Genomic DNA, 16,752 nt, shown 5'->3' with positions numbered 1-16,752 from the left:
TAAGATGCCATTGGATGTCATTTTTGAAAAATAATGTGACTCCGTATCAAATTTACCTTTCGCCTCGTATGCACATGGCATCACGCTTTGCCATCGCAATTTGTCCAATCCATGTGTTGTGCATAGAAAATGATAAGATAAAGTAGTACATACTTTCTGAGATCCTGTCGCAGACATAAACTGTAGGTTATATCTGCATATCTCTCAGCAGAAAAAAAGGGTATATCTACAGATCAAGATTGAGTAAAGTAGAAAGTATTTCTTCAGTCCGGGTTAATTGACCTCCCTCGCGTTTTTGGTCGAACTTTGTTCGTCTATACGACTAAAATATATTTAAAAATATGCTATGAAAAATAGGTAAGAAGATGTTCATAGTATAATCTTTGTGACATTTAGTTTATATTTTATTAGTTAAATTTATGATCAAATTTTAATTCAAAATACGAACGGGCCTAATAAACCGAAACGAAGGGAGTAAGAGCATCTACAACCAGGATCGGTTAATATCAATCCCCAAATGTTTGCGGTCGTGCCCGGACAATGATTGGGCGCGTCCGTTTGGAACCTTCATTTATACATGCATGCAACCATGCCCTACATACTTCGGAAATTGTCCGGTCAAACGCATGTGATAGGTAAAGATGAAGAGAGAAAGTGAAAAAGAAAGAATAAAGAAAGAGAAAAAGTGGTCCAGGGTGGGCCGCATCCTACGTGGAGGGCTGCTCGAACATCCTCATATAGTCCTATCCTCCCCATATTTGGTGTAGATATAGGTATTTATGCACAGCCCGGTCATACAAAGACAAAATGAAGGATCTGATTGAGTGGCTTTTTTTCTTCTCTCTTCTATTCAAACAACGCTCGGGCAGTCTAATTGGACATTCGAGGGGTCCGGTTATAGATGCTCTAGCAGACTACATGATGAAGCTTACTACTTCATTTTTACCGGTTTAGACGGCTTATCTCAATTTTTTCGTTTTTTCTGAATTAAAGGCTTATATCCATCTCCTATTGAGATTCCGAGGCGCATTAAATCTTTGCATGCAAGAATTTGAAAAGGAAGCCACCAATGCATGTTCCTAATCATCTAGTGACCAAGCATGCATGCACTGCAATTAATCCAAATTAATGCATCGGTTTGATTTGGCTAGTTTTGTGAAGTACCAGATACATCACTTCACTTATCATCTGTCTTGATTGATGAGATTTCAGATTTCAGCTAAGCCGGAAAGAACGGAGTACTACGTTGCTCAAGTCGTATAACAGGACAAGTGAGTTCATATTGTATACGGAAAGTTGGTCTGCCCCAGAATTTTAAATATATGACAAGTTGGATATCTTAAGGCTTAAGCAATCCACAGCTAAGTAATCGGAAGTCTTCGCTACGGTCCTAACGAGAAATAACAAGAATATAATATGTATACGTACGGTGGTTGATTGTGATAAGCTAGCTAAGCTGTTTGCAAAAAAAAAGTCATATACGATGTCCATTTCCACTTAGGTAAGCGTAGACAGACTGTATTTCTGCCGAGGGGGCCACGGCGACGGAAAAGTCATATACGATGTCCAAAGCTGACACATCTCTATTCATTTATAACAAGGGAAAAGTAGTCATCTTTGTGCTCATATATGTGGATGATATCATAGTTGCAAGTTCATCACAAAGTGCTACTAATGCTCTTCTACATGATTTGAGCTCAAAATTTGCTTTGAAAGATATGGGTGATTTGCACTTTTTACTAGGCATTGAAGTTAAGAAGACTCAAGATGGCATAGTACTAAATCAAGAGAAATATGTTACTGGGCTTCTATCTCGCATGGGGATGAAAAACTGCAAGCCTGCGCCTACACCTTTGTCCTCCTCGGAGAAACTTTCAGCATATGAAGGAGAGCCACTTCAGGAGGGAGATAGCACAAGGTATAGAAGCACTGTTGGAGCATTGCAGTACTTGACTCTTACTCGTCCAGATATCTCTTTTGCTGTTAATAAGGTTTGTCAATATCTTCATGCACCTACTACTACACATTGGACAGCTGTCAAGAGAATTGTAAGGTATGTTAAACATACTATGGGAACAGGACTGCATTTCAGACGCTCCAATTCCACTCTTGTGAGTGCATTCTCCGATGCTGATTGGGCAGATTGCAATGATGACAGAAAATCAACTGGAGGCTTTGCAATATTTTTTGGTCCTAATCTTATTCCTTGGAGTGCCAGGAAACAGGTCACTGTGTCAAGGTCAAGTACAGAGGCTGAGTACAAATCTTTGGCTAATGCAACTGCAGAAATTATTTGGATTGAGTCACTACTAGAAGAATTGGGAATTAAGCAGAATCGCATCTCATGCTTATGGTGTGATAATTTGGGAGCAACATATTTGTCAGCAAATCCAGTGTTTCATGCAAGAACCAAGCATATAGAGATTGACTTTCACTTTGTACGTGAAAGGGTTGCAGCAAAGAAACTTGAGATACGGTTCATTCCTTCCAAAGATCAAGTGGCGGATGGATTTACTAAGGCACTACCAGCAAAACCATTTGAAGAGTTCAAGAGGAATCTAAACGTAGGATAGTTGAGATTAAGGGAGGGTGTTAGAATTTGTGTTTATCTCCTTGATGTAATCTCAACCTTATTCTATCTCTCTCTCCCGTAGCCTGCTAGGATTCCTGTAAACAGCCAACTCCTCTCCCGACTTGGTTTCCTCTTCTTGTAAGCCACGACAGGGCTGTTCTGTCTCTCGCAATATAAATCAACGTGGCTCCTCATCGAGGAGTATGAACGCTTCCAAATCTTTCAATTTTTACAGCACTGGAAACATGCATGAACTTGCACTTGATTTAGAACGGAGTTGGCACATCAATCCTCGATCATCTGGCAGTCCTAGCAGTAGAAACTTTTAGCCTGTCATTTTTGAATCTTTCAGCTGGTAGCCATAGACTGTTGCATGCATTGCAGGGAGAGGTTGCTCATAATGTCAGTTTATGTGTGCTTGCTTTGGCTTAATAATTTCAAGGGCAAAGCAAATTAGAAAGAAAAAACTTTATCGTACCCCAGCGTTGGTGATTCTGGTTGCTCATCCCTTTCTGCATGGTCTGGATAGCTGAGTTCCAGACGAACTGGATCCTCTCGAGCAGCAATGTAGTACTCACTAGATGAACTTGTAATTGTCCCGTTTACTTCGGCCTGGCCATTTAACTGAAAATGGAATCAACATGACAACTTACACATGCACATGTACGCAAGATAAGTTTGTGGAGTATGGATTGAGTGCTCCTTTAAACTCCCTTTGTTTTATTTTATTTTATTTTTCCATGGATCGATGGACTCTTATACTCATGCACCTTGTTTTGCAAATCTATGTTCTCTTGACGAATGATGTTTAGTTTCTTGTGTAGCTCAATATTTTCCTGGTGCACGAGGCTTGCCTGCAGTTCAAAAACATTAGGCTATTTAGACATAAAACGTACCGCCCTATAATATGGTGGTAATAGCTTCGTAATGATAAAAGCACTTACCTTCTTCTTTAGCTCTTCAGTTTCATCAATCATAAGTTGGTCCTGGAAAGAACACCGTGGTTAGTGGCACTACAGATGCATGATGTCTATATACATATTTTGCATGGTATCTACATTGTGGTTAGGAACACTAAGCATTACCTTTGTTAGCCGAATGTTATGTATGCTTGTTTCCAGCTGGTTCTCTAAACCCCTCAAGTCTTCCAAACCTAAGCCGGATAGATGTTGTCCCAGCAACTGTCTGCAGTAGTTTAGTGAATGCACACATGTATTAGTGCTCTTCTCTCTAAATATACTTAGATAATTTGTTGATTTTCTATTACTGTTCATTAGGGGTGTTAACAGTGCAACTTCTGTTATAAGAAATTATGTATCAGAAAACCTTTCTTTTATCACTATTTCATTGTTGCTCAAATAAAAGTTATTTTTTGCTTTTGCAAATATATACAGTTATGTGATATTATACATTGCCTTTCATTGTAAAATTCATATTATTTTTCATGCATGCGGATACAAGGAGTCATCAAACTACGGCAGTGGTAGAGGGAAATGCATGACCAGTTTTCGTCCGTATTAATATTATCTTGAAAATATGAGAAATTGATAACCTTAAGCCTTATTTTTTAATATTTGAGGGAATACAACCAAAGGGAACACGCATATATCGATACATGCTCGGACGCTGCATGGAATAACTGTTAGCAATATAGTGCGAATGTGTACTCATCGTAATCTGAGTATGGATAATACGCCTATTAGGGCTTTGAATGGACGTAATTTAATACTTTAGCAGATGCAAAATCAGTAGCTATTTCTTTCATAATTACTATTGATATATCAATCATATAAGTTTACGTGTAATTGTTTTTGTAGGGATAATTTATTTGGCATACCTATGATTCTCTAGCAAGTTATGTAGTTGTTGCCTCAGACGCACTCCCTCCGCTTGCCAGAACTGTTAATGGATTTTCATGTATATAGCAATAGTTTGTGCTCTTGAATTTGAAATAGAACAAATGAACAAAGAGAACCTATATTGTAGTGGGTGTATTCTAATTTGGTGGAATAGTGAATTACCCATTCACTGGAACTGCTAAAGCAAAGAGAATAGTTCCATATTATGTACATAACTATTGCTAACAACCAGATCTAGTTCCTTAGATGTCACTAACATATTGTAATCCCATGTGCAAGATGTTGGGAATGATATCTCATTCACATTTAGACAAGAAAAGTCTATCCACTTTGGGTCGTGATCCTAGATCCCCGGTGAAAAATGGGCAAGGGAGAGCTAGGGGTTCCCACATTAGATATGGCTATATGGAAATGGCCGTCCTAATGGTTGTTTGCAAATTAGTGATCATCATACACTATTCCTTCATGATTCTTACTGTTAACTTTCACCGTTGTTATCCTATGAGAAGGTATATTGCTAAATATATGGTGAATTAATTAGAGATGCCATGCATGTTTTCCACATGTCACGAAGATGAGCTATGTACTTTCAACTACAGTATAAGGACACGAAGAAAAGACTCGATGAACTTGGAAGAAAACATAAACCACATGACTAGCTAGCTTATTGATAAACATTGATTGAAAGGCATACCTTAGCCTCAGCGCTTGCACTCATGAATTGTTGGCCCTCCTTAACATGTTGGTATCTTTCAATTATGGATTTCATCCTAGTAAAGGGATAACATATTATAAGCTCACAGACAAGACATAATTATAGCATGAGTGAGTGCATGAGGAAAAGATTCTACATCAATAGTTTCTTTGTGTTACTTTCATACATGGGATGCATATTGGAATGAATGTTTAGTTATAGTATATGCATGTATTACTTGTGTATGATCGAAGGGTAACATAATTTTATTTATATACATTTTTTATTAAACCCATCGGTTCATATTGTTTAAATAGTACCGACCTGAATATTTAATTAAAAAGGGTTTGTGTAGTATTGTCCTAATTTTGAAAACTAAGTACATATGAATAGGTGTAAAAATGGAAACATCAAAAATAAAAAGAAATATGTATGAACTAATGTCCTAGACTTGGCTAGTATCTTGGATGATACCGAAGAAACAAATTGGCTAATGATCTCTATATATAATAATTGATACATGAAAAAAGTATTCATAAGTACTTGCTAATGTGATTTGGAGATAATATATATAGAGGAGAAGTGGGAGCTTGAGAATTTGAGACAGCATGAAATGGCCATAAAGGTACTTCACAATGTTAGTAATGAAAATAAGCTGGAGAGAGAAAATAATGTGTCTCATATGATCAGTAGGTAATTAATATAATTGGAGGGGGAGATAGCAAGGAGTAAACCATTTGCAAATTAACTGTTACTAGGTATGCATGCACACTATGTGGAAACATGTTCAATACAGTGTTTTCTTTAAATATGTGGTGCTTTTGAGTCCTAATCAGTGAGAACTTGTGAATGCATCAACAAATAACACTAGTTTGCCGCAAATAACAAGTAAATAACACTATTTGAAATTACATGCTTAAGTGAGATTACACATATCAACAAACACCACCAGACCTGCTCATATCTTATACAGGCGAGACTAGCAAAATACCAGCTCATCCTTTTACTAAGGTGACATCTCTCGATCGTCAATATAGAGAAAGGAGATGTGTGGACTTCGCATGCTCTGCGAAGTAGGAAAGTAAAATATCGCCAAAAAGATAATTAGGAGCAACAAGGCAGTAATCAATTTGAGATAGCAAGGAGGAAACCATTTGCAAATTAACTGTTACTAGGAAACCATTTGCAAATTAACGTTCTTGGGTGGAATGAAGAAATTATTTAAATTTAGCTCGGAACATTGACTGATGGCATGGGCATGAATTAATACTGAATCACTTGTTAACCGAGGTTCTAGGTGTGCTTGCAAGATTCATCTACCGGGGTTTGCACGTGTTGAGAGATAGAGGGTATGTTTAGTTAATGGTAAATTCAACCCTCCAATTCTACATGAATGTTTTGTGCTTTCCTTGGATAGTAGCCAAAATATTGACATTTCGGTGCTCTCTAGCCAAAATATTGGCTAGCCAAATTTGTTGCTGCAGTTGGTAGATTTTGTACTAAAACCAAACATGCTCTAAGAAAGATGGTGGTTGGATCTTGTTATTCAGGAAGGCACGTCGAACTCCATATAGATGCACTCGCAAGCAAGATGGGGGTCTAAATTAGTTTGAAGAAGGCAATATGTTATATATGGATCTATAGAACATGAACTTGGAGGGCCAGAGATATAAACAGCACCGTACCCGGAGTTGGAACTGGAGTAGTCGTAGAGGCGTCCGGTGTTGGAGAAGAGGAGGACGGCTACCTGCGCATCGCAGAGGACGCCCAGCTCCCTGGCTTTCTTGAACAGCCCGCTCTTCCTCTTGGAGAAGGTCACCTGCCGGCTCGTCGTGTTTTCGATCCTCTCGATGACCGCCTTTCCCCGGACCATCACGTACCACCAGTGATCCACGAGCTTGAGCAGATAGCAAGCACGCCGGCCGGCTAACCGGAGATTTTATCGACACACACACACACAGAGAGAGAGAGAGAGTGCTGTGTGGGGGAGTTGGTCACCTGAGGTTTGTTTGAAAAGCACTACACTTGTTACCCACTTTGCCTCACAGTCTCGTCATTCCAACGTATTGGAAACTGACACGTTGGCTCACGTAGCATAGATAATGCATGTGCTCCCGGAGTATTATACAGAGCCTATACCCTTCTTTGGGGCAAGGCAAAGACCAACTTGAATGCTAACCCTTGTTAATTTTTCCCCTCTTTGGAGCTTTGTGCAACGACTTTGGGTCATGGTGGCATATGGTGCAGACAACATAATCGTCTGCATGTGCCCACATCTGTACGGCAGCGTATCATCGTCCACTGTCATACAATGTTTTAGTAACAATTTCCCTCCGTACATAGATAAATGCCGGCAGTGCTCCGTACAGATCGATGCAGACTTGTACTCCTCCGTTCCAAAATAGATAACTCATCTTTATACTAACTTTGTACTAAAGTTAGTATAAAGTTGAGTCATCTATTTTAGAACGGAGGGAATAGTTGACAACTTGCTAGTCCATTCAAACCTCTCTTGCTCGATCTTCAGCATATGACCATCGATGTAGAAAAAATGTACCACATATACAAATTGGTGAAAGTTATTTTCATAGTCGATAGTACCTTCTAAGAAACATATTTCGTATGATTAAATTGGCGGCAAAAGAGGCAAAGATCAACTGACCTAGTTTGTGCGACAAAAGTTTAAAATTTCACATGGCATAGAACATCGCCTCACGATTGCTCACAAGTTGTCCAGTCTGTTCTACTCCCTCTGTAAAGAAATATAAGAGCATTTAGATAAAATGCTCATATATTTCTTTACAGAGAGTACTAACTAAGAAAGCAAAGTCTATGTAGGTGCTCACTGCTCAAAAAGGTCTTAAGGCATACGCTAGGTTATGTCTTAATGTGACAGTAAAGCCTAAAACTAAGAGGCTACAACACTGAGAATGTCCCTCCATTCAAATTCAAATGTATGACAGGTTTGAAAACCTGAGCATTCCACAGGTCGATCAAAAGTCTTCGCTATGATCCTAATGGAAGACGACAATTTATGATCACCTCTACGTCTAAAAAATAGAGAATCAAACTTTGCTTGAGTTACTGAGGCGGTTTAACATACATCTAGTGATACCAAGATTTAAACATGCCATTGTGAGATCAAAACCATGCGCGCAAGATATGCTTCTCTTTGAAGCACTCTATATGGCTACCGCCTATTCATGCATGTATATAGTCACAAAAAACCACAAAATTATCTCATGAACGTGCCAAGTACGGTCCTATGGCACGACCAACTCTACACCACACCGTCAGCCATGAAAAAATCAGTGTGCAGATGCTGTGTGCCGATCATGCCCTAAGGTAATGCGCTGTACGCACAAAAAATCCAGCCTTTCCTCCCTCTTGTGGGTGGAAAGAGTTCTTCTATCTATGGAGTAAATCAAGTTTACAGTTTACATCACAACATAATGTTACTGTAGCTAACAGCAAACGACCTCAGAGAACAAATTCAGCAGTCCCGATCACTCTTGCTCATCAACAAACTAATGGGCCTTCAGCTAAGCCTTTCAGAGCTCCCCAGGTTGATGATTCGGAGCGAAGGCATGACTCTACAATCTGTTCTCTCTCAGTCAATTTGTTAGGGTGCCTGTCATTCGCCACGGACATGAAAAATTCCATCCGGTACAGCAAAGTGACAAGTAGATCAAACTTCGGTGTTCCTATTTGCTATTTCTTCCAGTCAACTGTTAGCAGCATTTGGAACAGAACCCTGCGGCGATGAGCTCGCGACCATGGCCTTCTGCGTTTTGTTTCTTGAGAAGGTTTTCGCATACAGGGCTCCGAATACAATGGCCTGGTATAGCACGGAGTTCGTTTTTAATTGGAACAGAGACAAGAAACGTTGTGAGACGAGTGATAAGACAGAGATAGATAACTTACAGCTCCAACCCACTGCATCCAGCTAAGGGGATGCACGAACCAGACGCAAGACAGTAGTATGCTCACCAACTGCGGAAACACGTGTTGAATTGCGGTAAGGAAACGATCGAATGATTTAAATGCAAATATTTGATACAGGTGAGAACTATATCCACCTGTCTGGTTGTCATGATGGTAGCGAATGTGAGAGCCCCGAATGTCCGGATAGTGTAGGATATGAAGAACTGGCTAGCCGTTGCAACCTGGGGAGAACAAATTGTTTAAATCCCATGGCCAAAAGATATATTGGAACTACCATTCAAACAGTTATGGTGCAGCTTCAATTTGTGGTCATGGGAGGGTGTAATTTGAGATAGCTAAAACTGCAACTTGTCCAAGAATTCACATTGTGCTAGACAGGAAAAAAAAAGGGCAGCCCGGTGCATGTAGCTCCCGCTTGCACAGGGTCCGGGGAAGGGTCCGATCACTTTGGGTCTATTGTGTTAGATAGGAAGTCACACAATATTTATGTCGGTTTATTTACATTTCCTAAAATTCGATTTTCTCTCCCTCCACCGATATCCATCAGACTTGTGTTGATGTGCTTCGGGAAGAAAAGGAACAAGCACATTGCATTTTGATTAAAGGGTCAAAAGGTAAGTCTTACAGTGGATAGGATTAGGACGTCATAGAAGCAATCTGGATGACGAACCATAAAGTCCACAGCTGGAAGAAGATGATTCTGGAGAATAAGCCCTGTGAAAGGAAAAAATAACAAAGAAATAAATTATTCATTGCAACTGTTAATAGTGTATTGTACAGTGTAGGTGTAACAGACTAGGTGCGACAGATTAACATGCAAAACTTCAACAGAATCTCCAGTAATAGAAACTTTGATAGCAACAGCTTTGGTCCCAATATAAACTATAAGTTTAACTTCCAAGGAAATGCAAAACATGATCAAACGATAAGACAAGTAACCATTGAGTAAGCAATTACCACTCAAGCTAATAACACAAGAGCACATTGTCGTGTAGAATATTTGGTTGTGAATTTCCATCTCATACCCTTTGAAGAGTTTGTCTTGAAAGGTGCTTGTGAAACCATCAAATCTAGAAATCCAAGAGAAGGAGGATCATGTTAGATAACAACCAGGGTGCGAAAACCAGTCCAAAGAAAGAAAACAATAAACCTTGTAAGCAAATAGTGTGCGACTGCACCGACACTCACACCCTACAGTAGTGACTAGTGGGAAATTGTAAATGTAAGTTGATCTTGTGAACTTTCATGTTTTAGAAATTTACTAGATTACATCCAATCTACAGCTGCAACAACCTCCAAAATTATAATGCCACCATCTCCTCAGCAGTTTAGATACTCAATGAGTCATAGACTCATAGCAATACATGCATTTCGTATGCATAATTCTAGCTAACGATACTTAATATAATAAAAAATAACATGGTAGAAACTAAAAGCAGACTTGCATGTCAAATAGAGCTGTGAAATCGACAAAATTCACAAAACTGAGCTAGCATTACATTATATCATGAATTAAAATATTATTGCTTATTTCCCAAGCAGAAAATTAAGTAGAAGAAGAGAAGTTGTACCCAAGATAACCAAGCATGAGTGAAACACCCCAAACAGTACTTTCTCTGCCTTTATTAAGTGGACTAACATCCATTGATGCCTGCATCCATGAGACCAGAAAGAAAAATATATAACTTCAGCCACCCCATATGATTCAGGCACCATTCCAAAATACAAAGGTGATCACAGGTGCATTGGCTAATTACCAAATGAAGTAAATTGGTTTCTTAGGGTATGTTCGGATTGTGGCCAAAAGTTACCCTGCCAATATTTTGGTCATGACCAAAAACTTGGTCTTTGTATGGAATCATGGCCAATTTTTTGGCATGCCAATGCTTCTTTACCCACCCTAGTTCAGTTTTCTTGCCAAAGTTGGCCAAATCATTGGCTAGCAAAACCTTGACCAGAATTTTGGCTAGCCAAATATTTGGCAAGACAAGCTTAGGCTAAAACCAAACACGCCGTTATTATCAGCTTCCAAAACCCCGTAATCGAATATGTTGCCTAACATAGTGTCGTGAACTGTATGGGCCACTGGATCTGGCTGTATGAGCTACAACAACAAGGGGCTTGAAACCCATGCCGCTGAAGTAGGTGAAGGCGCACAATTCTACTTACACTAGTGAAGAGAAAGCGACAGACGCATCAGTCAAGACATAGGTGAACCAGAAGAGCCTATTGAAGTGGGGTTGCATCATATACAATGAGAGCCATCTCAACACCCTTCAACACCTCTAACATGACCAGCTTTAGCACCACACCACCATCACCAAGGTAGTTCTTGGACCTGGCTGGGCATGTGACGATGTTGTTTGAGGAGGTGCTCACCTTTGGAGGGCCGACTTCCACGCTCGACTAATCCGCAAAACCAGACTCACACCTGGTAATTCCCCACTGCCTCCACCGAGCTGGCTGCCTTACGGTGTTCGTCGATGTGGCATCGTTGTCCATGGCCACCAGCGATTACCTCATCAAACCATGTCATGGTCAACATCAGTGTCTTCTGCCTCACCAAATCGACACCCACCTACTCGACGTGGGGCCCCGACCACGACATCCGTCCAGAAGACCTCGCTGATGTTTCCTTGACTCCATAGAGTGCACATGCATCCTTCACCATGCCCCCAGAGGACTCGCCAGCCCGCCCTTGAGCCATTACCTATGCTCAACCTCGGCACAATGGTGCCCACCAAATGTTCGACCAAATGCTCTGACCTCAAGGCCAACGTTATGATGCTTGCTTCCTTGCATGGTGCTAAGAGTGCTACCTCAACAACTGTGTTCCTTGAAGACACCCAGTCCAGCTCAATATTGCCTGAAATGTCAGATTTTGTGTGCCCAAATGCTCAGCAGGACACAGCACAAAAGCTGTTCAAGGAGAAGCCTCGTGATGCTGATGCCGAAGTTCAGACTGGGCTGCAACTGCAAGTTGGGAAAACTGTAATCGCCCCTGCTACTAGTCCTGTCTGGTACGCACACAACCTTTGTTAAGCGGTCTGCTCGACAACGGTGCCATCAGTGTCGTCAACATCATCAAGCTGGATACAACTGTGCCCATTAGGCTATTCCCAGTAAGGGTTCTCACCACCGTCACCGCCAAGTCTAATGACTGTGGAGAAGCAACATGTCCTGCGGCTCAAGGATGATCATTCACTTCAAACTTGGTCATGTACTCACTCTTGGAGATGATAGAAGTTGTGATGAGTACAAGGTGGAATGCATGTCAGTTGTTAATTACACAGCTGTGAGCTACCACTGGTTTCCATTCAGAGAGGCAATGGGATCCTAGAGGTTTGTATCCCTCTGCTTGGATTCGCCAACAGAACTTGTAAACAGCAAGGGTGGTCAAACAAGAGTGCATTAAGGAGCCATGGTCGCCACTTCAGGGTATGCAAGGGATGCAATCTTTGAGGAAACAACATGAAGGTGTTTGCTGCTAACGCTATCAATTTTGACCTGCATAAAACTAGCTCTGGTGCTGGAATTAATTCACAAGCTCTTGCAGAGATGATGTGTTTTCTCATGAACTGCTTGCAAGTGGGAAGCCAGGGAAGTGTTAGCCTTACGTACAAACATGACATGGACATGCTATGGATTTCTTTATTACAAAGTCTAGGAAGTATTTTCCATTGTTGCAGCCAAAGCCCCCATGGCCTCATATACTAGACAACTCTAGTGTTGAGATCACAGTAACTGAAGGATTATCAACTCATGTTGTTCGGTTTTATTGCAAGGAAATAAGGTCATTGTTTGGGGGCTCATCAATCAGTCTTTTTATGAGAATGAATCAGTACTGATACTACACTTGGGCTGGACTTGCTCTTCAGTATTCAATAGCTTAAAAAATGCAGCAACAATTACAGTGCACCAAATATGAGACATGGTGCAACCAGCAAGCATTGTAGCTAGCAATGGACATTACTTGGATGGTTCAATGGGAGTGGCCTTGTGTTGATTAGTCTCATGCCGACAGTAATGAGAAGAATACAAGCTTCACCTTTGTGTGGGCTCCTTACCAGGACTGCAACTCTGCAAGTGCCTTGGGATCCAGTTGTCCACAGTCCAGGTTCATCCACTTGAGGACAAGCCGGGTGTTAAGGAGGGGAGAATGCATAGACAGATAGACCGTTTGGGCCACTATACCTGGCTGTATGGGCTGCAGTGACAAGGGGGCTAGAAGCCCATGGTGCTGACGCAGATGAAGGTAGGCAACTCTACTTAAGCTGGTGGGGGGCAAGAGATAAGGGCATCAATCAAGAGATAGTGAACCAGAAGAACCCTAGCAAGGGCCTGAGTCCTTCCTCCCTGGACCTCTTCTTCATTGTATCCCCTTCTCTTTCTAGAACCTTTTACCGCTTGTACCCCCTTGTTGCCTGAAACTTCATTCAGTATTGGCTGTATTGAAGTGGGGTCGTAAAAGATAGTTTATAGGGGTATATTTCAAGCCAATCTCCATCCTGCTTTGAATTCAATCCTATAGTATATAGTATATCATTACTACCTAATTGGTAATGTGGTGTGCAGATGGCAGATGCAGTATTGGTTGTTAATGAAATTTCTATATTCTCCAGTCTCAATAACATTTTCTAGACGTGGACAACTAGAGAATCATGCAACATGCAACCATGTCGTGCTAAAAAATACAGAGAAATGAGTTGAGATATTTGAATTACCGGGTATAGAATGAACAATGAGCAGCCCATGGTCACAATGACTGCAAAGAAGTAATCTTTTCCACCGTACTTCTTTTTCATAATTATCGTTCCCCAAATCTACAAATCAATCAAATTGAAGAATGGTCATAACAAGGCTTAATATCCAGGAAATGAAATCAAAATACATAAATTGTGGAACAAAAAAAGAAAGCACGTCCAGATATATAAAATCAAGGCGATTGATATACAATCCTGATTTTCTGTCCATACAAATACAATCCTGATTTTCTATGCTTTAACATCTACCTGAGAGATGAATGAAAGTGGCCAAATAGTAGTATCCGATGAACTGAGAGTCTCAGAATCATCTTGCACAGTAATTTTCACACGCAACTTTAACTTATAAACTAATTCTCCATCTTTGATAGCCACTTTATTCACATAGGTTCAGTTAAACAATAGCACCAAATTAGCCTATGCACAAGTTCCTTACATCGACCACTGTTTATTAACTTGGAAGAAAAGGGAGACATCTATAGTCTTCTAGCAGACACTGACAGTGAAGATGTATGAAAATCAGGCTAGCTCACAGGTCACAGTACAAAAGACATTACCATAACAGGAATCATCTTTGCACATTTGGCAAGTGTCTGGACAGGGAAACTCACATACTTGAGGGCCTGAAATAATCATGTCATGTATTATGTACAGAAGCAATAGGAACCAACAACAGCAGATATACAAAACTAATACATAACCTCGTACTGGCAAGTTGTGGTTAGAATGTTTGAGAAGGAGACAACGCAGTATTTCTGAATTGGAGCCACTGGGTCCGTGGACTTCTTACTCGACTGCATAAATATACACAATTTAGGAGACCAGCAGGTTCCGAAAATTTAAGTATTAGAACAAACGATATAGGCAGATCCATACCAGTAGCACGAGTGCAGACACCATGGATGTGGTGATACGGTTACAGAAAACAAGAAATAGTGAGTATCTGAAGAACTCCTTCTCTGCTCCATAGGGAACTCTCATAAGTTTTTCCTGCATAACATTGACCAGAACCCTCCATTTAGTGTTTTATGCCCATTCAACACTATGTAAAGCAGAACTGAGTTTGTTTCAAGCAAGCTAAAGAACAGGTAACGGACAGTCACAAATAGATGCGGTACTTGCACATCAAAGGGTTCAGACGTGTGAATACACCATTCACCAAAGTAACAAGAGGTGATTTAGTTCATGAACAACCACACTATACAGTTTGGCAGCACTGAACTGTTCATATGCAGCATCCGGTCTGAACAGCGAACGGAGCCATAAATACATGTGTCCAAACTAAATTACTAAAAAGAACTATCATGGAACAACCTGATCGTGGAGAATATGTTTTATCTGTATTCTCTGTGTTTTAACAACTACATGATCATGGAGAATATTCTTTTGTCTGGATCTGAGAAATGAATCAAAAGGTGCTCAAAGGAGTGCAAGGAAGAATGCTCCACACTCTCCTTTTACTGCCTGAACTGAACTTTTTAGGTCATACACAACAACATCCCTATCACAACAGAGCATTGATATTTTTCATCGAATACAAGCTACGCATGCTTCCCAAAATGAACTGACAGTACTAGCCATTCACCAACACAAGTACCACCCAATCGCTCGGTACAATTTGTGCAGTTCCATTCTCAATCTGAAGCCTTTGAATGGAACGCGCCGTACACGCTACTGGCCAGCTAACTCCGGAGGCAAGCGCAATCTCACCATTTCGAACCGTGAATTTCGCCGGAGGGAGGAGCAGACAAACACGAACAGATCGCTAGTAATCCCCCGCTATCACCGCACCCGGCGGCACACTCCTCGGTGCGAAAAACCTGGACACGAGTGATTCGAACGGAGTAGAGGGGGGGAGGGGGCGGACCTGGAGGACGCCGTAGACGAGGAGGGTGCTCATGATGCCGACGACGGCGAGCGCGCACCTGCCCATCAAGCGGCGGCGCTCGTCCTTGTCCCTCCCCGCCGCCACCGGCAGCGCCGGCTCGTCCGCCATGGCCAACGAGTAGATCGGGGAGGGGCCGTAGCTTGCTCGGGCGATCGATTGACGGCGACGGCGGAAGAAGTGGGGGGGCACTGGGCTCGGCGGTGGGGCCGGCGCGGGGGCGAGGTGAGGGGGCGGAGGTGGCTCGCCTACCCTTTTCCGGCGTGCGGCGTGTGGGGCAACAGCCTCCCACTGGCCCCCGTGCAGCGTGCAGTGGTTTTTACTTTTTGTTTTCGGCGAATTTTGCTGGCCGTTGGATCTTCTGCTTTGCCCATCGTGCGCCCATGATTGAACCATATCGATCCATTCTTATTTTTGGGTCTTCTAAACAACACAATTGGCTACCACCGGGCATATTGGCTGATATTTATGGTAGATACTAGCACTGTTATGGCATGGAAGACTTCATCACAACCTCCAACGTACTTGAGGACAGAACGATGATATACACACCATAATTTTCGAACAATTCTCCGACGACGCAGAACATCAAGCCGTCCATTCGTACTACAAACCTGGACATCACCGTCCAATCGTGCATAGTTCGTTCGGCAACTGTCGACAAGCACACCAACACCTTCCTTTTGTCCTCCTACACTACTGGAATCAGCTACTTTGCCATCTGCCAGCTATTTGCCGTCCGCTAGCGGACGGCAAAGAAGCTCTTTGCCATCAGCTACCTAAAAGCAGACGGCAAAGAATCCGCTAGCGGACGGCAAAGAGGGAGGGGGCCCCACTGAGGAGCTGGTTAAAAAATACTTAACGGCCCCCCTCTTTGCCGTCCGCTAGCGGACGGCAAAGCGCACATTAGCGGACGGCAAAGGTGGCGGACGGCAAAGATTAAACGTATCTAACGGCCGGCGCGCCCCACCCCCCCTCTCTCTGTTTCCCTCCCACACACGCGCGCCGCCGCCCCCACCACTCGCCGCCGCCCG

The 16,752-nt window shown here is 41.9% G+C and overlaps 2 protein-coding genes across 3 annotated transcripts; both read right to left on the bottom strand.

Annotated features, from left to right (window-relative positions):
• Positions 1–2,740: 2,740 nt before the first annotated feature.
• Positions 2,741–7,066, bottom strand: LOC119355713 (MADS-box transcription factor 23-like). 2 transcript variants are annotated; one of them, XM_037622602.1, is made up of 8 exons: positions 6,811–7,066; positions 5,126–5,201; positions 4,410–4,471; positions 3,658–3,757; positions 3,517–3,558; positions 3,343–3,426; positions 3,051–3,196; positions 2,741–2,938 (listed from the first exon to the last, which is right to left on the bottom strand). In XM_037622602.1, exons 1-8 carry the CDS (start codon positions 6,996–6,998, stop codon positions 2,869–2,871), a joined length of 768 nt encoding a protein of 255 aa, XP_037478499.1. In that variant the 5' UTR covers positions 6,999–7,066; the 3' UTR covers positions 2,741–2,868. The 2 variants fall into 2 exon arrangements, with proteins under 2 accessions (XP_037478499.1, XP_037478570.1); XM_037622673.1 differs by having other exon boundaries at positions 2,741–2,902.
• Positions 7,067–8,275: 1,209 nt separating this feature from the next.
• On the bottom strand, positions 8,276–16,003 carry LOC119360819 (UDP-galactose/UDP-glucose transporter 5-like). Its single transcript, XM_037626307.1, has 11 exons — positions 15,701–16,003; positions 14,710–14,823; positions 14,535–14,627; positions 14,391–14,456; positions 13,795–13,893; positions 10,642–10,721; positions 10,028–10,140; positions 9,696–9,784; positions 9,205–9,291; positions 9,050–9,118; positions 8,276–8,963 (listed from the first exon to the last, which is right to left on the bottom strand). Exons 1-11 carry the CDS (start codon positions 15,827–15,829, stop codon positions 8,850–8,852), a joined length of 1,053 nt encoding a protein of 350 aa, XP_037482204.1. The 5' UTR covers positions 15,830–16,003; the 3' UTR covers positions 8,276–8,849.
• Positions 16,004–16,752: the final 749 nt, after the last annotated feature.

Source organism: Triticum dicoccoides, chromosome 1A, assembly GCF_002162155.2.
Source record: "Triticum dicoccoides isolate Atlit2015 ecotype Zavitan chromosome 1A, WEW_v2.0, whole genome shotgun sequence".
Taxonomy (NCBI): domain Eukaryota; kingdom Viridiplantae; phylum Streptophyta; class Magnoliopsida; order Poales; family Poaceae; genus Triticum; species Triticum dicoccoides.
This window is presented reverse-complemented; position numbering and strand designations above follow the sequence as displayed.